Source organism: Nilaparvata lugens, chromosome 3 (genome assembly GCF_014356525.2).
Source record: "Nilaparvata lugens isolate BPH chromosome 3, ASM1435652v1, whole genome shotgun sequence".
Lineage (NCBI taxonomy): Eukaryota > Metazoa > Arthropoda > Insecta > Hemiptera > Delphacidae > Nilaparvata > Nilaparvata lugens.
Window position 1 is genome coordinate 93,599,584 of NC_052506.1, and position 24,792 is coordinate 93,624,375.

At 34.5% G+C, this 24,792-nt stretch overlaps 2 protein-coding genes across 3 annotated transcripts in view; both read right to left on the reverse strand.

Moving 5' to 3' along the window:
- LOC111058284 (protein kinase C-binding protein NELL1) overlaps window positions 1-24,792 on the reverse strand; it is a 130,036-nt gene that overhangs the window by 26,845 nt on the left and 78,399 nt on the right. Inside the window, exons 3-11 of the mRNA XM_039422971.1 lie at window positions 19,214-19,324; window positions 17,915-18,065; window positions 17,154-17,304; window positions 16,532-16,660; window positions 12,971-13,163; window positions 9,774-10,021; window positions 5,903-5,996; window positions 3,468-3,659; window positions 123-242 (exon numbers count right to left, since the gene is read on the reverse strand). Of these exons, the coding sequence (XP_039278905.1) occupies window positions 123-242; window positions 3,468-3,659; window positions 5,903-5,996; window positions 9,774-10,021; window positions 12,971-13,163; window positions 16,532-16,660; window positions 17,154-17,304; window positions 17,915-18,065; window positions 19,214-19,324 (1,389 nt within the window). The remainder of the gene's footprint in view (window positions 1-122; window positions 243-3,467; window positions 3,660-5,902; window positions 5,997-9,773; window positions 10,022-12,970; window positions 13,164-16,531; window positions 16,661-17,153; window positions 17,305-17,914; window positions 18,066-19,213; window positions 19,325-24,792) is intronic.
- On the reverse strand, window positions 7,496-11,915 carry LOC111064541. Of its 2 annotated transcripts, XM_039425092.1 has the most exons (3): window positions 11,662-11,915; window positions 9,520-10,021; window positions 7,496-9,445 (listed from the first exon to the last, which is right to left on the reverse strand). In XM_039425092.1, the coding sequence occupies exons 1-3, from the start codon at window positions 11,795-11,797 to the stop codon at window positions 9,442-9,444; spliced, it is 642 nt and encodes a 213-aa protein (XP_039281026.1). In that variant the 5' UTR covers window positions 11,798-11,915; the 3' UTR covers window positions 7,496-9,441. The 2 variants fall into 2 exon arrangements, with proteins under 2 accessions (XP_039281026.1, XP_039281027.1); XM_039425093.1 differs by having other exon boundaries at window positions 7,496-10,021.

The following is a 24,792-nucleotide window of genomic DNA, read 5'->3' on the forward strand; positions in this document are numbered from 1 at the left end:
CTTTTGACTAGTGAATTGACTCCCTACGAGCACCCCTACAATGAAAGTAAAGTATTGACGCAGAATTGTGATAGTTTTGGAGCTGAAAATACAGAGCACAGAAGGTGAGTTAACAAACTTACCTTGACAGTCGTGTCCATCGCCTGCATAGCCGGTGTTGCAGTGACAGGCGTACGTGGTCTGTAGATTCAGACAGCTCGCATTCGCGTGACAGTCATGCCCCTTGCCACAGTAGTCCACGCCTTTCCATTGCCATGCACATTCCATTCACATTAGTACTAACTCATCACATACTACAATAAACATTCATCTTATTCCCAGCTATACATGTGTATTAAACAATACCCACTCATTTTAGTTATGAGAAGCTATGATGTCTCTAGTTTTAATTTACATTGTTATTATGTATGTAACCTGTTAAAAAAGTTATAATTATGTATAATCTTGGTGAAATGAATAGAATTCAATTCACTTGTGGGAATTTTAATAAGGATATTTCTTAAACGAGACTAGCAGTCCTTGGATAATACAATACGATAATTTTGATTGTACAGCATCTTGAAAAATACTGATTGTTTAGTTAATCTATGAATGTAAACAGAACTGATATTAATCTAAATTCGGGAGAGAAATATCAAAGGTTTCTCCTGTTTCTCCTCTTTCATTATAATATTAATTATGAGTGATTTGTACAAATAAATGAAAATGGTAAGATATTCTTACAATGTATGAGCATGTTTTGCAAATAAATTATGGACGTGTTTTAGCACACTGTGCGCCATCTCCAGACATTTTGTATACTAGAAAATAAGGTATGCTGAAGATGGAGTACAGTACCTTGAAACGCATTTGGAGTTTACAAATCATGCGCAGTATTGCAAAAGCGAGGAATTGATATCAAATTAGTTTATTGAGAGTAGAAGTGGGATGACAAATTTAGTAGAGAGACCAACTCTATTTTTAACATCCTGGGTTGTTTTTCATGAAAATTCTAAAGTCCTTTAATAAAGTAAATAGGATTCCTTTCACAAGAAGTGGATAATTCAGCAAACCATGTGATAAATACAAATGTGCGTGGGAGCCATTTTCCTATACAGTAAGACTTTAAATTCTTATGGAACAGGTATATGAATAATATTTTAGATAATATATCTAATAATATTTTTAGAGTATTGAGGTTGGATTTTTAAGTGACATCAATAGATTTTGGTTCTTCAGGTACAGTGTATAACTTATTTCTGTATATTATGGGAATAAGATGAATTTGAGAAATAGATTAAAAAATGAATGTGTCAATCGCAATTGCATTTTCATATTTTAGTGTATTAGTAGGCATTATTTCCAAAATTATATCGTACAACGCAATGCTGTTAGGAGTAGCAAGCCATTCCTATTTATAGGCCAAATTTAAGCAGAATTTTAGAATAGGAAAATTAGATCTAACTTTCTAAATGTTATTATACACATTATTAACCGGTGACAAAAGATCATTGATGAACAAAAACTACCATTATGTTGAGAAAAAATGAAAATTTTTGTAAAACTGAGAAACATTTGTCAAGTGAAAATGTATTTGAACACATGATATGAATTAGTGAACTTCCTCTATGTACAGTTTGATGTATTTTGTACTATATTACTTACACTAATTGAAAATTTGTACAAATGGATGAATTTTGGAAAATTGGTTTGAAAGTGGAAACATTGAACGTGAATTGTATAATCATATGTTTGAATAACTGAGAAGGATTAGAACCAATCCAAATACAATCAATCAATTGTTAATAGCATGAGGCACAAATCACATAGTTAGAATAGAATGAAATTTCTTATGGCATCATATTATGAAAATATGGAATCAAAGGATTATTAACACAACCAAAAATGTATTACACCTAATTCACATTTAACATAAATATTATCGTTTGGAGTCTCTTATATATATACACACACACCTTCCAAAGGATGAGAAACATTTTACACCCCTTAGTATGAACTATACATTTATTAGATCCAACGGTTATTGAAAACACTGATTAAGGGAGAAAATGCATTCTATGGATTGAGAAGCATTGCAAACCTTTTCCATCATGAGTGACCATGGACTTCACACGTTTATGGATCAATCTATTTATATATTTAGATCAAGAGGTGATATACCTTTGGGCTTTATTGTTTCTGAAGGATAATATAATAATTTTGTAAGTTTTCCATGTGTGTAAACTTATGGGACAATAAGAAGTTTCAAATCAAAAATCAATCAAATAAAAATCAAGAGCAATTATTTTTCTACCTATGAGAAGCCAGCACTAGAGTACTCTTCCGATTTGTGTACTTTTGCTGATTCAAATTTGTTTGTCATTGGACGAGACTGTTCACGTGCAGGGCGAAGCGCCACCTACTTTGTAAAATCACTTGTAAATTATTATTCAACATTTTCTATTCAACATTACTTGTCAAACAAGTGTCGATTTACTCAGTTGATGCTCAGTGCCATACCTAATGATAAAAACTACGTTAATCCGCGGTATTCGATTTTATATTATTCATGTCACACTTCAAAACAAATACGTAAGTATGTTAAACTTCACACTTTTAAATGGATAAAAATTTATAAATTATTTATTACTTTACTTTTTTATACCATACAGATTTTATACTTTCATGTTCACATTCCTGTTACACTTCAAAACAAACACTAAAGTATGTTAAACTTCACAATTTCAAACGAATGAGAATTCAAAATATGTTGTGTGAAAATAAAAATAAATATTAAAAGATAACTTTACCTAATTTGAATATTTTTAATAACGACTAAGCATTAAAATATCTTATTCATTGGACCATATTTATATTTATTTCTGATTTATTTGACTTCTATTTTCAACCTTTGAAAGGTTTTTTTACCTTTTCAGGGACTTTCCGTATTTAAAAATAATACTTTTTTACTTTTAACTTATTTTGTTAATTGTCAATTGTATTTATATAATTATAGACATACATGTATGCATTGTATGAAGGAAAAATAAACTATTGAATTTATTCAATTCAAATTCAATTTATTGTTTACATTACTTGTATTCAATTCTGAACTAATGTTTGTGTACTTTTATATTTATTCAATAGTCTAAAGCTGGACGTAGCCATAGAGAAGATTACATAAGTGCTACTGTATTTTTGCTTTGTTATGCTATATTTTCTCTAAAAAGTAACATAATTATGTGTGACCCCGATATGAAGACTAGGACACAAGAACTTTGATATCGATTGATATCCATATTGTACTATGTTCTCATGTATTATTTTGACAAATTTATCGCTTCTGAAGAACTCAGATGCTGTTGCAATGGAAATCATCTAACTGAATCCTGCACATGTTGGAGCACAAACCTTTTTTGCGCAATCTGAATCTGAAAAATTGTATGCAATTAGTTAAGGCTAAGACTTGGGGCAGAACCAGAACTGACCAGGACAGAACTTGCAGCACTCCTCGGGCACACTGAACTGGAGGTGGGGGGCGCAGGCGAGGGGCGGACACATGGTGTCGGGGTCGATGCGCGTGCAATGCATGCTGCCGTCACGACACTCACACTCCACGCATTGCTTCAGGCTCACCGAGTCGCCGTGGTCGTACAGGGTGCCGCGCAGGTAGCACTGCTCTGCAAACACAAACCACTCTAACTACAAACACACTACAAACACTCTGCAAACACAACTCTAACTAAAACCACACAACTTTACACTGATCCGCCATCTATATGTTGACAATGACTTACTACCGATTTTATCATAAAAGAAGCACGAGAATCAGCCTATCGACTGAAAATTGCAGGCCAATGGAGAGAAGGCCTGTCTGGAGCAGGCCACTGCACAATCAACAAAGCTGTTGCTCACAGCTCTGTGCTTGAAATGACTTCAGATGTCATGAGTACTTAGATGGTTGGTTTTCTCTGTTAAATTCTGCTCCAAGAGGAGTGGAAGTCTGAGGAAGGGCCCTATTTCGAAAGAGGTAGCCTTTCTGATACACTGACGGTTCTCTCATTGAAGGGACATCTGGATACGGGGTGTACAGTGATTCACCCAGAACAGAACTCTGTGCTAGTCTGGGACAACACTGTACTATCTTTCTGACAGAAATTTGGCGCATCATGGCTTGTGCCAACATAGGCATCGACGCTATTGCGACAAGTATATAGTAAACCTGTTGGATTGTCAGGCAGCCCTCAAGGCTCTTGACACCAATGAAATCAAGTCTAAATTGGTGTGGGAGTGCCACAAAACACTCAACACGCAACTCTGTGAATCTTGGTTGGGTACCTTGGCCATAGGAGGTAACGAGCGTGCAGATGAGCTTGCTAAGCGGTTCCAATATGCCATTCTTTAGTCTAGAGCCAAGTTGTGACATAAGTAAAACAACTGCCTTCCATACAATAAGTAAATGGTGCAAGGACTTACACCACCAGCAATGGCAAGGTCACCCTGGTCAAGCTCTTGGCAAAAGGCTGCTGACAGATGCAAGCTGGCTGGTGAGTCTGGGTGGAGGTCAGGTCAAGCAGTTGATTGCCCTGATGACTGGACACGGCCACTTCAGGAAACATCTTCACACAATTGGACTCAGAAATGAAAGCCAGATGTGTAGGCTTTGTAATCAGTCTGAAGAGACTGCCAAGCATATCATGCTGGATTGCGGAAGACTAGGGGCTAGAAGAAGGGCTCTGTCTGACTGTAAGCAACCAGGTGATGAATGGAAAGTTAGTATAGGGGAAAAACTTCTGGACCTTGTTAAGGACACAGGTATTGGTTTACCCAACTAACATACTTAAGCTTCGGTTGACATTTAAGATTCTTTAAACCGTTGAATCCTTGAATCCGTCCCTTCAAAAACATAACATAACATACTAAAGATTTATTCATATACATTATACAGACCACGGACCACGACGGATTGGACCACGGGAAACGAATGGGTTTGAATCAACCTGGCGGTTGGTGGTGGGACAAACGCACCATCATGATCAATTGACTGCCCACCATCTACCATTCAGTCGCTATTATGCCGCTCTGGTCAGTATTAAGTGGTGAATCAGTACCCAAATGTTGAAGCCAGTGGACTATCAACAATTTGCTGATTAAATGTTACACATTTTTTAGGAAATTAAGAATAATTGACGGTGTTAATGAGTGACGAAGCTCATTTCCATCTGAATGGGTTGTTAATAAACATAACTGTTGTTATTGGGCTTTGGAAGTTGAGTTGAGTCTCAAATACTGATTCAAAATTTCTTATAAAAATGTTTAGTATGAAAACACGCGATGATCTTTCAATCACAGCAGCATAATGACAGTTGGTGGAGAGTCCAGTGACCTTGACGGCGTGTTTCCCCCTCCACTAGCCACCAAGAACAGCGCAGTTCTTAACCGTCCGTTTCCCGTGTAGAAGTAATTTATATCAGTCTACTTGAAAGTCTAAATACATAGAATCACTAGTTTTTAAAGACTATTTTTGGCTAATCCCACCATTTTGACAATTTGGAACTAAATTAGGAAATTGGAAAAGTTTTGGGCAATAGCCTGTTTTTTCTTTTCCGATCATTGTATTGTTTGTGCTAACCTGATAAATAAATAAATAATTATCAAGTTAGTGTCAAAAACATGCATTTAACTTGAAATTCGAGTTTAAACTGCAGTATATCTAAATAGAATTGAGAATTATAGAAGATTAATTCATTTTAGATCATTAGAGAATTATCACCTCAAAACAATACAATAGTGAACGGATTAATTGATATGCTGTTAAAATAAAAGTGTAAGAACTCTATGGTGCGTGACGTTTCGGACACTGTATTTCTGAGTTACTGTTGATAGAAAAGAAAAACAAAAATTGATTGGTTATGATACTTACTGAGGCAGCTGGGACAACATTCCCCGGGATTATGAACAGGATTTTTACAATTGATATGAGGACATTGCACTGGACGGCACTGGATTTCTCCGTGCTGAAAAAAATTAGCTTCATTATTCACTCAATACGTTTTATAAATCAAATGTCACGCTAAAATAGCAACTATAATGAACAACTAGAACAACTATAATAGAAACTAGAACACTCCAATTCTACTCCAGATTTTTTCCACTAGTCTTCTCCAATAGTTAGTTGATTCATATAATATAATGAGATAAAAACACACATAAATCGTCAAATTCTACGGTTTTATTATTTTATTTCATTATGGAACGGTTCTGCAACTTCGACAGTGACTCAGTCGGATTGAAAATATTTTCTCGTTATTTCTGAGGCATGATTGTTAATGATAAGAAACATTTCACTTTATTAATTGATATAATCATGTACAAATCTATGTTTATAATCAAATTGATAAGAAGGTAATAACAGCGGTGAAAGCAATGAATACATTTACTTGCAATAAACTCATTTGATAGTATTTTGTTTCATTTACTCATTTCTTAAATCTCGAAAATCTAAAGAAATCAACGATTCTCCCGCTTTTGATTTTCAGGACGTCAAATCAATTGTTAAGAGATCGACTTATAATAAGAACTAGACAAATTCAATCATTTACAAATACAACATTCTTTATCTAGATTTATATCACAACACGAGTATGGAAGATAAATCTAACTCTAAGATATATATACTTCGTTGGTGACAATAACAAAGCGAATACTTCCAACTGAATAAATATCCGATCAATGTGGTTATTGGATTTTACTCAATAAAATCACAGGATTTTCCTTGCAGGTGATTGGTTTCTTATATTCTTGCTGTATTTTAATGATGTAATGTGCTTTTTTGGCGAAATAAATTCAATACAAATACAAAAATACAAATTAAGGACTGAACATTTTGTGAAGTGAACAACTACAAGACTTAACCTACTTCGGACTATGTTTAACCTTATCTAAGTTTGGGAGAGGAATAACACAAGGTTAACTTATTTTTCTCTATTTCCCTATTATCTCTCCCTAACATTTTGATGATGTACTTATTGTATGAATCAATCAATAAAATACAGTCATTTCTACAACAGCAATATCGACAAAAGGCGATCAATAGTTACTTGTGCAACTAGTGCGCAAAGTGGCACTTTTCTGCACCAAAAGAAACATTTACGGAATGGTTTCTTGAGTGCAGCAAAGGAACTTGCGCACGTATTTCACATTAAATTTTTCCTACAGTTACCATTGAATATGAAAAGTGAATAATTATGGGTAGAATGTCTTGCAATCCATCCAATGTTGTCTGTATGATTTTGTGATTAACAACAAATTTAATTTTAAAATTGATAATTCAATAAAAAATTGTTTTCTTCTAAATTTTAAAATTTTCAAATCTTTAAATTTAAAAAAATTTATAATTTTTATATACCAATTTTCAAATTTTTTAATCTTAATAATTTATCAATTAGTTTTAAAATTTTATTGTCAAAATTATATGAATAATTTTCATTGCGTTGTCATGCTACAAATCTGGAGTACCGGTACGCAAAGTATTACTTTGCGCACTAGTGCGGAAAAGTGATTCTTTGCGTTCAGTCAGTAGTGCAGGAATGGTCACTTTTCAAGATAACTGTAGGAAAAGTTATAAACTTATTTGCTAAGAATAATTCTGCATTGGAATTCAAAGATTATAATATCATTGAGGGTGTGTGTACACAGAGAGCGGTCAACGGTCCTAAGAGGATACAGATATTATATCCATATGGATGTGGTATTTATCCATAATCCATCCTTCTAAGACAGCTGAATCTCGGAGCGCCTGAACCTGAACGCTCCCTGAATCAGTATGAAGAGTAGTGTGATACATATTTATAAGATGAAATATGGCATAGATTATCTGAAAAATTATAAAAAATTTATTGGAATTGAGGAGTATAAGTTGAAATAACATTACAATCATTGAAAATTCAAATAATCAAATTATTACCGGTGGATATTACAACCGTAGGGTACAAGTATTTTCTATAGTAGCATTCATTGGTTTCCCTTCTAGCTAGATTCTCTGTTGTCGAAGTCTTCTGGGTATCTAAATTAGGCTATTTGTTTTTCTCCAGTTCAGTGCCAGAATAGTATTATTGTTCTATGTGCAATTCGATTATATTTGAATTTGAGGTACGCAAAGACAAAAAGCGGTCAGGCTTTACGTATTCCAGTCATGACTCATGAGGCTCCAAGAGCAAACTTGCGGCTGTCAAATTCAAGCGTTCCAATTACATTTCTGAATTTTTTCGTGAAGTTAATTTTCAGTCGATGAGAAGCATTGCTCATGTAGTATGAAGTTAATTTTTAGTCAAATTCAAGAGTGTTCCAATTACATTTCTGAATTTCTTCGTGAAGTTAATTTTCAGTCGATGAGAAGCATTGCTCAATTAGTATGAAGTTAATTTTTAGTCGAAGAAGAAGCTTTGCTTTTGTAGAGTCTGCTGGGGTCAAAGAGTCGAAAGAAGAGGAAACAATGTATCCAATTAACAGCAAACAAGGATGTGAAGAAAAGTTTAATACACTATTTAATTCACCAATTTGAAAAAACATTTCATCTAAAATAATTAAAATAGATAGTTATACACAATTATAATCTTAAACATCATTTTGTGATTGACTGTTATATTGTATAAGCCTATTAATTACAATCAATGAAAATTAACATTATAAACCAAATTTAGAGTAAATATACTCTGAACTACTTGAAAATGACGATCGTTTTTCTACTTATTTTTGCATGTGAATAAATTGATTCAATGAGTTGTACAGTTTGAAAGAAAATTATATTTATAAACTACATGCAAACTGGAGGAAGAAAATCCAAGCAAAATATAGACTAGACGTTTTTATTAGATGAAAAATGTCGATAGTCAAATAATCTACACTTATCAAACTTTTTGTAACAATGGAAAAATAAACCATTGCTTCACTTTTTATATTTGAATGTCTTATTATTATCGAATAATACTAAAAGTTATTTCGCCAAGAGCTCTGCGAAAAAGACCATTATGAACACATTTTTGAAGTGAACTCATTGATCATAATAATAGTAGAACTTGGAATGGATGAGATGATTGAATTAATTCATTTCGAAATAAAAAACTCTTTTGACTATAACATAAAGCATGAATAAATGTTATATAAATATAAAATAATTAAATAAATAAGGAAATTTATGTAATTTTGAACTAGTATAAATCTTTCAATGGAATTGACATACCGGTAACAAAGAATATAAATTACTATAAACTGTAACAAATAAGAGAATTAAAATTATTTGAATTTGAACCGAGAAACTCTAGTATTGACAACAACAAAAATCATCAGTCATTATCATAAGGTATATTATTATGATACTCAAAATATTACATACACTGCAGGTATGACTCCTGCATCACAAAATTGTGAATGACCAACCTTTTCCTGTTCAAAAGATTATTATTATCTGCTGCTAGTTTCTCCTGCTGCTTGCAATTCATACCGAGCAAATAGAGTTGCTATATATAGTTTGAGTATTACCTGCTGCTAGTTTCTCCTGCTGCTTGCAATTCATACCGAGCAAATAGAGTTGCTATATCTAGTTTGAGCTTAGCTTGCATTCGTGGTGACAACTTCTTAAAACTTCGAGCATAGCTTAGAAAGAAAAGATCAACCTCATCCATAGTTGTATTAGTATTTTGTTTGATTTTCTCCTCTATGTATTTCACTATAATGTCTTCAGGTTGTTCAACTTGTTGCACTTCTCGGGTTCTATTCAAAGAAGTATTAATTACCACTGGCACCTCTTCAATGTTCAATTCGCGATTTTTGTGATGATCGTCTTCTTTGATGATTACTTGCACTTCTGGGATATGGATTTCACCAGTTCTTTCAAACTTGAAATCGTCCAGAAACCTGAGCAGTTCTGCCCACGGCCAGTTTCGGTATTTCTTGTACTCCTGTCCAGTTTGGCATTGATTTGATTTCAGAAATCTATTATAGTTGTCCTTGAGGTTTTTCCATTTTATACACCATTGTTTTCCTGCAAGAAAAACCTTATTTATAATAACGATAATGTGACAGTCTGACAATAACATAATTCTTTCCCTATAACCTTAGGTAAGGTATTCTTATCCCTATAACCTTTTGAGCTTAACGTCAATTGGACATTCTTATTTTATGAGATTTATAACTGTTGGTGTAATGAATTCAGTGAAGTGATATGGAAATCACTGTAAGAGAATTATTTCTTATTCTATACTGAAACAATTTGGGGAGAATTTGCTGGGAATAATATTACTATAAAATGTCTTCCCAAAAGTGGGAAAATTACATTTTAGTCATAAACAAAAATTCTGCTTGCAATCAGTTAGTGGACTAACATTATAAATTTATAATGATTAATATTGGAAGCTACAGTAGGCTACAGAATCAAAAATTTTGTGGCAACATTTTCCAGAACTCGTCTGTCATGAAAAAAATTATTGACAGCTAATTAAAATTTGCAAGAAAAAGGAAGAGAAGATTCTTCTTACTCTTTCTGTTCCTCTTCTTCTTAGAGTTCTTCTTCCTACAGTTCTTTATCTTCTTACTGTTGTTATATTGTCAGCCATTGATTGAAAGATTGGGAATGCGAACTGTTTTTAACCAGTGTGATCTCAACTCCTTGGATTTTCTGAAAAGTCACCCTCACACACTCCAAATGTGAAGGCAATACACGTGACCCAAATAAAGAAAAACAAGATCATATTGACATAGGTACCACACTTACGACTGGCCAAGCAAGACTGACATCAATTACCCAATTAACACTACTACTGAGCATACATAAATCTAAGGAGAAAGGGTTTGAGGTAGATTAATTGACCTCCCACTCTACTCCCTGAATGAAGAAAAGAATACAAAAATCTCATCCGTTAATTTGATGTGCCACCTTGATAATTACATAGAGTAATATTTGTGGTTCAATAAATTCTATTAGGAATCTTTTGTGTTATGATATTTTATGACAAAGTCCAATCAGTACAACGGTTGGCTATCGATTGATAAAGAATTGAATCTATGTTTTTCCCAGACCCTATAGTTTAGATTCTAGAACCTATAAAGAGATTAATGTCAGGTCAGTGGAAATTATAGAACGGCATATTTCTCAATTCTCTGTCTCTACTTATATTTTAAAAAGCTATAATTGTTATACCAATAATGATCAATTCTATCTAAAATAAATTTTATTTACCAGGGATATCACCATTTTCAAATTATCATGGAAACATGAATTTATAATATTAAGACTACATTTTTGGTAGTGTAGCTTTTTATAATAAATTCTTCTTGATCAACATAAAATTCGGTAATGTTGTAATGCTAGTAAAGGGTGATGTTATTTGCATTGCTTAATGACAGACAAGGATAACACACTAATTTTAATCAGGAACTGACTTTATCATGTCAGGAATTTGACCAAACTTAACCCTAGACAAACCCAACCTAACCTAATAAACAGAACCCCATAAATACTCTACTGCATTATAGTTGTACCGTATTATTGGTGTCCTCGTTCCATCAAAAAAGAAATAGCCTAATGGTGAAAATTGTGGCCTACTGATAAACACTTTTGAGTGTAATAAAGAGCAATAAACTACTAAAAGAGTAATTTTAAGTTTATTTATCTTATTTACTTACCATTTCCTCTTCCCATCTGATTTGCGATTTCCATCCAAGCTTCTGTTTTCTTATCACGATTTCTATAATCAGTATCATGTACATCATATATTAAACGTCTTTCTCTAACTAATTCAATTAACTTTTTAGTTTCCATGTTGACGCTACCAATATTTTTTGAATTTTCGTTCAAAATAACTCCTGAATGCTAGAGTTATTGACCGCGTTCTGATTTTGACGTCTGCCTCGTCAGCTGCTGGTACCGTGTGCTATTTGTCTATCAGCTGTTACGTTTAAAGAACGCGGAAATGAGAACGTTGAACACGGAACGCCTGACCTCTGACCGCGCACTGTCTGCGCATACATGCAGAGCTGCTGGTGGGGATTTTATCAACTACAAGAGCACTCCTGCCTGATTCCTGTTTTTCATCAATGCTTTGAGCATCAATAACATTCAATAATAAAATACTATTAAAGTATTTCAATGTAATTCTTATACCAGCGCGATGATTATAGGCCTATTTTTATCATCTATACTATTTTTATACCGTTCATAGAGAAAGGAATGGCTTATACCATAGCCATCTCTAATACATGTTATTTTGTATTACATGTAATTCATGTTATGTATTAGAGGTGGCTATGATTATACATGTACGGGACACGAAGTAGATGTTTGATACCATGCATCATCACATCTGAACTACTCAGACGTAACAATTTCCATCGGACTATTTTCGCGAGGTTAACTATAATTTGGATACTGAAGCTCCGACTATGATACATTAAAGATTTATTCTTTTTTTTTTTGAAGACATATTTAATTGATAGATTTAAAAAACTGTGACGGACTTACAAATCACTAACACACGCGCGTGTGTACCACAAAAACGCGCACTTTAGCCTCTTTGTCAGCTCAATGATAATTCATCAAAAATAAATTGATATTCTCTTATCATTTTATAATTTCGTTTATCTTACAATTCTACAAAATATTTTACAAAATCTTACATAACAACAATCAGAAAAAATACCATCCTTAGGTACAAAGACAAAATAAACAAGATATTCATGGTAATGGTGGACCTACATTGAACTTGTCCGTCCTTTTCTCAACGGTATTGATGGATAGGGAGTTGATTATAGTCGAGAGAGAGAGAGAGAGAGCGAAAGATATCGTCAGTCCCTCTTTTATCCGTACGTGTTTCTGTGGTATTGATAGAGGATTTGATTAGAGAGAGAGAGAGAGTGAGTGAGAGAGAGTAAAACATCACCAGTCGTGTGCGGACGAACGGATAAAATATTGGTTTTAATGTAGGTCCACCCTAAATCATGCCAAGTTCATTGATGGTAGTCTCACCACTAACCTTTTGTTTTAATTCCTGCAGATGCCTTGTGAGCTGATCTACAGTATTTTGAAGTAAAGAAAATTGCCCGCATGTGGGGCAGCTAGTGTCTAGGTGTGGACATTGGTTTAAATATCCGTGAGGACCAGTTATCAGTCTAACATCTTGGAGAGCTCCCTGTAAATAAAATAATTCAACAATAATGAAAAATCATGATTATAGTTTGTTGAAGAGATAAATCAAAGTTTCAAAACAGAAAGGTGATAACGGATATTATTACAAAGATCTACGGTAATTTTTCTAGATAAATATAGCACGTCCATTTATGTTTATGTTTCAAGTCTGGTACGTTACTTCTTGTCTATCTGATGTCAGTAAATGTTCGCTATCCAAACATGCTCCAGAAACTTACAAAAATCACAACTTCTGAACATAAAATGTTCATTATATCGCAAAAGCATTTGGAAGATATCTTACAGCAGTCAACAAATAAATAAAATAATCCCTACAACACACTGTCAAAACTAGCAAGAGATGAATGAGTGGAAAACAGAGAGCCGCATGTGGAGAATTGATGAATGGAGCTATCCGTCACTTCCCCCTCTTACCGTTTTGACAACAGTTTTCGCTTTTTTCTCTTCCTTCTTTCTTAATAGTGGAGAGTGGTCAACATGAGTGCGTGCACGCGAAACGAAAAGGGGTCTTCCTGTCTATTGTGGTTTTCATTCATTCTGATTCATAAATCCTCAATATTACTAGATCCCAGAAAAGAAGTTTCCATTGATCAAGTTTCTAAACGCGATCTTTGATAAAACTTTGCTCTTGTCCTCCTAATGTGATAATTTTTCATACTCAATCACAGTCCTAATTATTTTGCCAAGTCAGAAAACGAAAGTAAAAACCTAATTTCAAATAAAAAATCATTTTACTCTTTTTATTCTATTCTCAATCAATAATTATCATACTAGAGCCGTGTAACGTTGTAATGAATCTTATTTATTATTCTACTGGTAGGCTATTCAAGTAATCAATAGACATGCTATCTATTCACTCAGCTCAGTATAGTACCTACTTAACTCGCATCTCTATCATTTAGACTACTCATCTACTCTTCTTGACTACCCCACTCAGTCTAGGCTAGGCCCTGTGATGTTCTTTCTTTTGACATCTTTAATTTTTAGTATGAAATTTTTTGTTTCTACAATACAGGAGATTGATTGCTCTGTTAAGTATGATGAGAGAATTACTGTTTTTTAGGCGGTATGCTACATACATGTACTCTGATACTTAGTAACTAAAATTCAACTAATTTTATTACGTTTTTTCCATTCATTACAGTGCATCATTATTGGGTCCATATAATCTATTCCACAATAAATTGTAGGCCTAATTAGTATGTGTAGCGGTCCACTCGTATGCTATAACTCTTTCGTCCTTCAATGAGTGATTTAATGAATAATTAGTCATTTAAAAGTTTTTTAACCAGATCACACTCTCGTATTATCGGATGGGCACGTTAAACTGTCGGTCCCGGCTGAAGTATGACAGTCGTAAGGCCCATTGACGGCTTAAATTATATATTCAGGTGATGGGACCTTCCCGCAAGGGACTCCCCACCAACAAAAGCCATACGAATTTACTTTTTTTAGTAATTTGAACATTCTTACAAGCTCATAAATTGATTCTTTATATTTGACGAATTAAACATAGGTACTTGAATATAACGAGTTTGAATACCTTCGATCTCTTACTTAAAAATAAATAATCATAAAAGTTTATCAAATCACAGACTTATTTTGAAATGAGCTAGACCACCGTCGCACGTTCTAAAAACATAAAATCTGAATCTATATAGATAGCTTTTATCTTTTTTGGGTAAAGAAGAAAAGTCTCCATACAAATCCCAAGACCAAAAAGCATTCCACAAAGTAGAACGTTCAAAAGTTTCTTTTCCGATTGTAAAAGATTCTTTTTTGAAGAGCTCACACACATAACACTCGAGCAAGCACTTGTTGGAGGGTGAATTCAAGTTGTGGTTTGGGGGTGCTAAGGGTGTTGGGGGGGTTAAGTGAGGGAGACCAGTAAGTGAAATACATGAGGCCCTTTTCGTCATTCAAATAGAAACCCTTTTCCCCGTTCCACCGAATGAATAATTCATCAACCACCCCACAGTAGCACTCCACAAAAGGAGACTATTACCTGAGTGTGAGCGCCCCAATCGCCCGGGGCCACCAATACCAAAGCATACAGAGCTCCGTGTGCGCCGCCTAATGTATTCGTATGAATATTAAAGCGCAATAAGCCTATAACAATTTGGACCCTGCAGACGTTCAACCTGATTCCTAACCATATGCATATTGAACGCATGCCCAAACTAACGCGTCGCTTCTTTAGTGCTAATTCACAGATTGCAGACTGTACTTATACGTTGGTTGCGAGACGACACACATTTCAATATTTATGGTCGTTTTTTCTAAGGAATCTTTGTTATTCGAAGAACAATACAAAGCTGTATTAAATTCTTGCTCATCTATATTATTTCTACTACACCGAAATATGGTAAAATAGGGGAACTTATCACATTTATCCAAATTTAATCACGTTAATAAACTATATTCAAATAAATAAATAAATGATAATCGAAGGGATTAGCCAGCCTGCGGTTCGCGTGATATCATAAATATTACGGGATCTTAGAACATCAGTTGGAAAGGTAACCGCTTAAAGCTCTTTCTCACTAGAAGCCTACAACTTAAGCCTACCATTTATGAAAATCATTATCCTTTGCTTTAGATGTGTTTCTTCTTAAGTTTCTTTAAAGTTTATTCTTTTTCTGGTGATGCCATGTATAATACGTAAATTATATAAACATACGTAAAGAGATATTTATGATTTTGTATTATTATTTTCTTATTTTTAAGTTAAAACTTGTATTTTGTTTAAATTTATTGTTCATCATATTTCATTTGCTCTTTTTGTGATTGTTTTTTTTAATGGCGAAATAAATGAATTGATTTGATTTGATGTAATTATAAATTCAAAGAGGCACACGAATACATTATTTTTTGTCGGTGGTTTTCTTTTAAAAAAAACACCTGAATGGATAAATATACAATTTACAGGAAAAGTATGATATCTCATAGAAAATGAATCTTCTATCGTGTAGCAATATTTTTCATGAATCATGATCCACTGATTCCAATTGTGGAGTGAGAGAATGTTCGATTTTATCACTATACCGATTTCAGATTAATTCCTTTCTAAATGGAAATACAAATCTCAGTACCCTTTTTGAGATTTGTATTTCTATTTATATTACATGTAGCCCTAAACATAAAAGAGACAATACCCTTTCTATTTATTCTTGAAGATCTCTGTGTAACATTGAAACCAATTCCAGTATAATTGAAAAAATTATAATTATCTAATTGATTTTCTGCGAAACATTGAATGAATTTGAAATCAATTCCAGTAGCCTAAATTGGAAACCGGATAATCGTTATATTATTCTTCTCATTTTAGAAAGTAAACATAGAGGCACTGACCTTGAAGAGGGAATGTCGATTATTGCGCTGGCCAACCCAGAGCGTGAGCTGCGGCTCTGTAAAGTTGGTATCGGGAGGCCTCACCAGCAACCGCCTATACAGAGGGTGACAGTCAACTAGTAACTGAACCTGAAACATTACACATTTTCATTGAAATGAAATCACATAGCTACAATTAACAAATCCTGAGAATCTGGACCTGTGTTTTGCTTGTTTAACACAGAATAATACGAATGGAATTAACAATGTATTTGACATGAAATAGAATGTGAATTGATTCAAGACACTGCGTCCTACAACAATAAAGAAATAAGACAGCTACAATCAAGGATCTTATGAATGTATTCTAGATTTCTTGGGTACAACCCAACAACCAAATGATCCGAAGTAGCTCAGCTGTGTGGAATATTGTCGAAAATAGAGGAATATTCCTCCCAAAAAGGAACTCAATTTTGTTATTCTTGTTAAACACTGCTCTGTTGCAAATAATATGAAATGTCACCTTTCAAAACTGTAAATTAATGTACATATTGTAAAAACTTATATTATTGGGTGTAATATTAATTATATTATGATGATTATTGGCTAAACAATTGATTATATTTGATTGGTGGACTTTTACCTGTGCGCCACTGACTGAAACAGCGACTTTGTGCCAAGCGTTGTCGGCCAGCCGGAAGGGAAACGTCTCAACGTGGACCATTGAGTCGGGCTGGCTCGTGTAGTGCAGCCGAATCTCGTCCTTACGGCCGCTCGACTGCAGCTCCAGGTACCTGCAGTGCACATTCATTCTATATTTGCCAATAAATCCAAGTAATTATCGGAAAATAGTATTACATGTGATTTGTAGGATGTAGGTACTCTTGTAAGCAAGTTCGGTGCAGCACTACCTCCGTAAACAAAGCCATAGTGCATTCGTGTTACGTCAGCACAGGTAGGGCTCCTACACCATTAAAAACACTAGTTGATATAGATCAGCTGAAATCAACGAATTTTTATTGGAGTAGGATCCCTACCTGTGCTGACGTCACACGAATGCACTACGGCTTTGTTTACGGAGGTAGTGGGTGCAGTCAATGTCACCACAACTCACATTTAGGGCCGGTTTCCGAGCTCGGGATTTGTCTAAGTGACTTGTACAATGGATGTTGACGGAAATAGAATCAGAACAGATCTTTGTAATAGTGTGTTGTGAATCCATTCTATTCCACTATTAATTTCAACTTCAAATTGAAAAAAAAACTTGTAAATTTCAAATATGTTTCGAAATTGTCTGTTCAGGTAGGCTACATGGTTTGGAGATGAATCGGTAGGCTACGTTCTCATTTACAGTAATTTACAAATACTGAATGAGACTTGATATTGACATGTGAATGAACTGACCTGTTGAACCCGTGCGAGAAGGAGACGATGGTGCCGGAGTTGGCCTCCTCCTGACGCAGAGAGGCGGCCACCGTGAACTCGGCGTTATGCCGCAGCAGCGCCACTGCCTGCTCGAACACCGACTGTGGCAGGCGGAGGTCTCTGTAGTCCCCTTGTAAACAGACAACATTAACATCACTCACAATCACTTTCTCACTCATCACTCATGAACAAACTACAGTAACTATACAACCATAGTTATATAGTTACCGTTACCGTAGTAGGCTACAAACCTATTGCCAGTCTTGCATGATCATGGCTGATTTTGCAAATAAGACTTGGATGGTTGCACCGTTGCATTTACACAATTCAAGTAGCCTGAGCATCATCTGTTTCATTCAGATGATGGTTGGTTTTGGTTTGTGCCAACTGCCGACGTCGTCGATGTTGTCGGGTGACATTCATTTTGTTCAAATTTCAAATGTGCTAAAACAGCTGATTAAATTACTTTTCGTTATTCGTGTTTATTAGATTAAATTATCAGAATATTTAGAATAATATCAACATAGGAATTTGAAAAGTTTAAGGGAGCGGTTGCACCCACTACCTCCGTAAACAAAGCCCTAGTGCATTCTGGTGACGTCAGCACAGGTAGGGCTCATACACCAATAAAAATTTGTTCATTTCAGCTGATCTATATCAGCTATTGTTTTTATTGGTGTAGATGCCCTACCTGTGCTGACGTTACCATCAACCACCTGTCATGCACTATGGCTTTGTTTACGGAGGTTGTGTTTGACCCCTTATCTAGCTAGATAGCTTTACAGCGCGATAAGCTATCACTTAAATAAGTTGAGAATCATGCGCTTGCTACTCCCGTTGGAAGGGGGATGTATGACATTCTTTTAATAGAATATAAAATTATGTTCGATATAGGCTATGGTGAGTTCCATATTATAATGACAGTATTTTATCAACATTGGTGATGCTATCCTTGTCTATCATTCGACAAAGCAGATATTGTCATCCTTAGAATATGGATTAATTGATTATTCTAAACAAGAATTAACATTAGTTGATTTTACAACAGATATACCGCTATCATCTCTCCTCTATAGAAGGCAGTGGCAAGGCAGAGAATGCAAGAGAAGGCAGAGAATGCAAGGCGGTAACGCTCTTCTCCTACCTTTCTCTACTGCTATTATAACGTGGACCTCACTATAAGATCATATTCTTGTTGAAACGGCTTTGAATATAATCCTATTCTTCGTATTTCGCAATTTATTTTAGATTGGAGTGAATTGTAGGCCTAGTGCTCACCTTGCAGATAGAATGCGGGCCTGAGTCGCTGTGGGCCCGGCGCCACACTCACGCCCTGGCGACTCGAGTTGTGCAGTTGCAAGGCCGCCAGCAGATCAATGCCCGGCTCCACTAAAACAACCAATGCAAATAATTTATTAATTAATCAATAATTTCATCTCAACAATCCAATCAATGACTTTTCATGGAGAACAAGATTGTAGGACATTTCACTTGATCAACTGAATTTACTCAAATTTGGAGGACAATGAAGGACATTTTACTTGATGAACTGAACATACGCAGATTTATATTGTTGACTGATGAAGTTGTAGTTACTTTTGAAAACTTCCTTTCAAATCATTATCAAGAGTTCTCTATCATATTGAGCTAACAATCTAATAGTAATGATTGATTTCTTAATAGAACCATTTCAGTGGAATACATTGACTTGATAGGCTGAACATTGTCAAAACCATAATTATACTTATCGATGTTGGGCCTACTTTTGTAAACATTTCAAATCCTTCTATAGAATTCTCAATCACATTCCTTAGCACGTGTACAAATCTATAGTCCATGCAAGAAATCATTTTTATCATCGATGATTGAAAAGTGTTTTTACTCTGGAAATAGAGAATTTGGATTGAATTGAATATTAAAATCGTTGAATTGGAATAATTTATGTTTAGAAAGACACAGTTGACTTTGCAAGATTATACAAATAATAATTGATGGAGTAACGGAGATATTTTCTTTATGGAAAGTGGAAGTGGAAGAGATAGTGATAGATAAGATAACTGATGCCCATGAGAGCTCAAATGTATACGATTATTGTTTTGTATGGATTTTGTGTTGTTGTTCTATTCAGCAGGATTGGATAGCTTCGATATAATTCTCAATTAATGGTTACGAACATCAAAAGAGGATTCCTGGCGAGCAAGTACACGAATCCACAAATACCTAACAAACAAAGGCAAACAGTAACGCTATTAGCTAACAAACAGGATTCCAGGGCACCTCAGTTTAGAGAAGATTAATTGATTATAATTTATTCACGGTATTCAGTTAGCGTAATTGGGCAACATGATGGAGCTGAGGATGAAATCCGTTTAATTCAATACACGAGCCACTCTATTTCACTGAATTATCATTCTCTTCATTATTCTCGTCTCATCTGTCTCATTCACACCCTTCATCTATCCCACTATTATTCATTTCTTACTCTTCTTTCTCACTCACTCCCATTGAAGCCTTTAAACTCTCTTAGAAGCCCCCACCCACTCTTAGAAGTGTCTCTCTCCCACTCACACTCATTCTCTCTCACTCTCTCATCCTCACATACTCTCTTTCTTTCTCTCTCACACTATCCCTCTCTCTCTTGTCGTTGCGAAGTGAAGGTTAAAGGCTGACGATAAATCAGAGGGTTAAACGCCGGTGAAAGAGCGACAAGTTCTGGCTAATTCCTGGAAAGCCAAGCGGTGAGAAAACAATGCTATGGGAAATTCGAACAAGCTTTGTGGCGTTTCACTAATCAACGAGAGGTTTGTTACCGTTATTAGAATAGTCACATATGAGAGCAACGTATCACATACACGTATTATATGGAGGAGATTAATAAGCGAGAGATATGATTTTATTCCAAGCATGGGAATGCAGCAGTTTTGTTATAGAGCGAAATCCAAATTTTCCTGCAATAACTGTGTTTACCAGTTAACTCTTCTTCTCATTCATGCTGAATGATTATTACCACCAGTCTCTCCTAACCTTTTTTGTAAGAATTTGATTCTCTCAAAACATTTCAAACCTATTATCTATGTCACGCCTTCAAACTAAATGTATTAATCAATGACTAAATTATAAATGTATAAATTAAATGACTCATATCAATCGAAATAATGTATTATGAAGAAGAAAAAAAGAGTTTGGTCACAAAAATAGGGTTGTTCAAACATTAATATTCATATACATGATAGGTCAACGAAGATTGATATTTGAACATGTACAAAGGATTTGAAATATTAAGTTATTGAGTATTTTTTATCCAATATAAAATGGAAAATGTATGATTACTATCATCATCATCATCAACACAAAGTTTTTTTTCCTATCATCACAAAAAGAAATGTTGCTCTAGGTAAGCAGAGTATGTTGAAAGCAATTTTTCTTCAGAGTTATTGTGAATTTTAACGACGTTGAATAGGGATTGATAGAAGGAAAAGTTTCCGGATATTCTTTGAAATCTTATATTGAGAACATTCATTCACGGCGTGATGAATGATGAATAAATTATTGCATCTTACTCATTTGTAAATATTTATACTTGTTGCTAGTACAAGGGGAATCGATTATTTTGAATTGATTATTTATTCATTAAATACTATATTGTCGATGTTTCTACTTAATTTGTTATCCTTTTTCCTGACTATTATCCTTCGACCTGAAAATAATCTCTCAAATCAAACACTCATTCAATAGTAACTTTTCAGACTGCTATTTTACAACATACTTCCAGACGTGAGCACCTTACGGTAATACTGAATCCACCTCTCCAAAATAATCTGAAAAAGGTTTGCTCTGAATAAATATCATGACTACACGTAGAACGAGGACAATCTCTCGAGGCTGTTTGCTCGCTGGCACGCCGAAAGGCCTCGATAAACAAGTCAATATTTGGATAATATCAGTGTCGATCTCGTTCATGTCAAAATCCCACCTCTTGATAAGATAACAATTCAAAATAAGGGACAGTTTACATTGTTGACTGATCGCTTGTGAATAGAGCGCTTTCCAGCCGACAAAAGAAGGAAAACTTATCAACTTGCGAACACTTATCAGGCTTACCTTAATAGTGCACACTTCAAATGAAATGTACGCGACAAATTATTTACAAGACGTATTTTTGAATACATTCAGAAAGGCAAAACAGACTGCTCGAATTAACGTTTTCAGTTGCAATATTATAAGTTGCTATTGAGTCTTTGTGATCGCTTTTTATTGAGGTGCGTACAGATTTACGCGCCACAAACAATTCATTTTTAATCAGCTGATGCCAAGCTTTTTATATCTGTATCTTATCGTTTCTGTACAAATACAGATATAATCAGCTGATGAAATACAAACAAGAACACAAGAGTGAATACTGATCCAGACCTATTCCCAATGAAATCAATGTTATTTGTATACTTGAATGATGGAACGTTAATTTATTTTAACAACAGGAGAAGGCATAGTTTCTTATCCTGTTCCAATAGTATATTGTATTCCAAATTATACGGTTCACAAATTTTATTCATTCGAGTTTTGAATCATGCGAAATAGACCATATACTCTTCTGTAACTTATTCTTAAACTTTCAACTGGAAACAAACTTCATAGATGGCCTTTTAAGTAATGAAACCTGAAGTCTGTTCTATAAGATTTCAAATTTCAACGTTTCTATTATAATTTAGTACTGCAACACAGGAACGGGTGGTTTTATAATTTCCACACACTAGACTGGCACAGCACATCATGCAATAAATTAATAGTTTAAACTCTAGTATGTGTGTATATAATCCTGAAATCTGCTGATTCTGTTCTGGAGGACTTGCAATGTTATTTTCGCTCTCTATGTTATGTTGCTTTTTTATTAAAGAAGTTTTCGTAATTGCTTACATACATGAAAAATGTAATCACTTGAATTTATTTATTATAATCAATGATGAAATGTCAAGATATGATACAAATTTGACATATTATTTGAGCAATCTCAAACCATCCTCATATTTATACCGTTCAATGTCCCATCTCTCCTTCAGAGTGAATTATATCCTAGTTTTTTAGCCTTGCATTCTGTCTAGCATCCATGAAAACATCAATAATATTAAATCTATTCAACAAAAACTTGAAAGGCTATGGGAAATATAGTACGGTACCATATTTTTTTGACATTTTATTTGAGCAATCTCAAGCCATCCTCATATTCATACCGTTCAGAGTCCCATCTCTTATTTTTAAAACGAATGATATCCTAGATTTTGTCTAGCATCCATGACAACAATTGAAACTATTAGGAAATACTCAAAAGGCTATGGGAAATATAGTACGGTACCATATTTTTTTGACATTTAATTTGAGCAATCTCAAACTATCCTCATATTTATACCGTTCAGAGTCCCATCTCTTTTTTTTAGAATGAATGATATCCTAGATTTTGAGCCTTGCATGTTGTCATGAGTTTGAGTCATGATAACATCAATTGGAAACTATTTAGGAAATACTCAAAAGGCTATGGGAAATATAGTACGGTGCCATATTGTACATGAAAAATAGTATACATAAAGCTCTCTATAACCATTTGAACCCGTTATTCATACAATTCTCGAAAAAAGCCCCGTTTCAAAAATGGATACCATTGTTAAGTGGGTATCACAGAAGATGCAGATTGCGTGACTTAACTAAGTTGACGACGATGGAGAGGCGAAGCAGCGGCAGTAGGCACTTATCCAAGTCTCCTCTCATCCTTCTTATTATTATTTTTATTGTTGCTAATGCTTTTCGCACGCTCTGAATGGAGGAGGGATGGAACTGAAGAAGTAGGAGGGCTCTTGGTGAGAAAGCGGCTTGTTTAGTCTACGGCGAAACGAAATTTGGCAGGAGCTCCAGCCATTAATAACCAGAGAGTTGTTATATTTAATCCGCCTTGTTAATAACAATCAAATGCTTAGGTGGGTCTGTGTGATTGATGCTCATCACTCATCGCACGTATTCCACACTGACTCACTTCACAGTTCTGAGTTCCATCCCAACCTATATAATTAAACGTTATCATCTGCAGCCTAACCAAATATAAAATCCAGGATCGATCCAATTCGACTCAAAGGTTGGAAAAACAAGTCAATGAGTGAGAAATGAAATTTATAAAAATTAAAATTCTATACTTTATACTAATGGTAGTCTGTTTGGTTCTTTTTGTTTTGTTATTGATAAATCTATTGATATTTCAGCTGATTTCGTGTCCTATACACAGTGTAATGTATTGAGAAATCATTTATATTTAATATTCAATTTAATTACATTTATATTTATAACTAATCATTTATATTTACACGAATGTTACCAAGGGATTTAGTATAAATAGTTAGTACTTAATCTGGCCTAATGGCTTCAAGTTAATGTTGTATTTTGTTTTATTTAAGTGGATAAACGAATACTTAACACACAGTGCAGCATATTCAGAAAAAAATGTTTACAATATAATTATATTTGACAAACTTATATTGACCACGATATTATAGTGCATAATTAGATCAGTAATACAATATAGTTGTAGAAAAAAAAACACGGCACACCTGCTAGTTTGAATGTATTTGGATGTGTTTGAATTGTACAGGAGAATAAACCACATCTCACAGTATTATTTTCCATAATTCTGATTCCAATATTATATGCAGGCTTTTTTATAGCACTACAGCCCAATATGAGCTTTGGCCGCCTCCACTACAGCTCTCCACGCTTCTCGGCTCTCTGTTAATATTATCTCCGTCCTCTATATTCCATTTTTTGGAGATCGTCTCTCACTTCATCTTCCCACCTTATTCTCGGCCTTCCTCTCTTTC

What these genes read in the sequence shown, in the direction of transcription:
- LOC111064541 (XM_039425092.1), bottom strand. Translation starts at nt 11,797, where the DNA reads ATGGAAACTAAAAAGTTAATTGAATTAGTTAGAGAAAGACGTTTAATA. An exon ending in TCAGATGGGAAGAGGAAATG is followed by an intron (nt 10,022 to 11,661) that starts GTAAGTAAATAA and finishes TTTTTCTTGCAG; the next exon opens with GAAAACAATGGTGTATAAAA.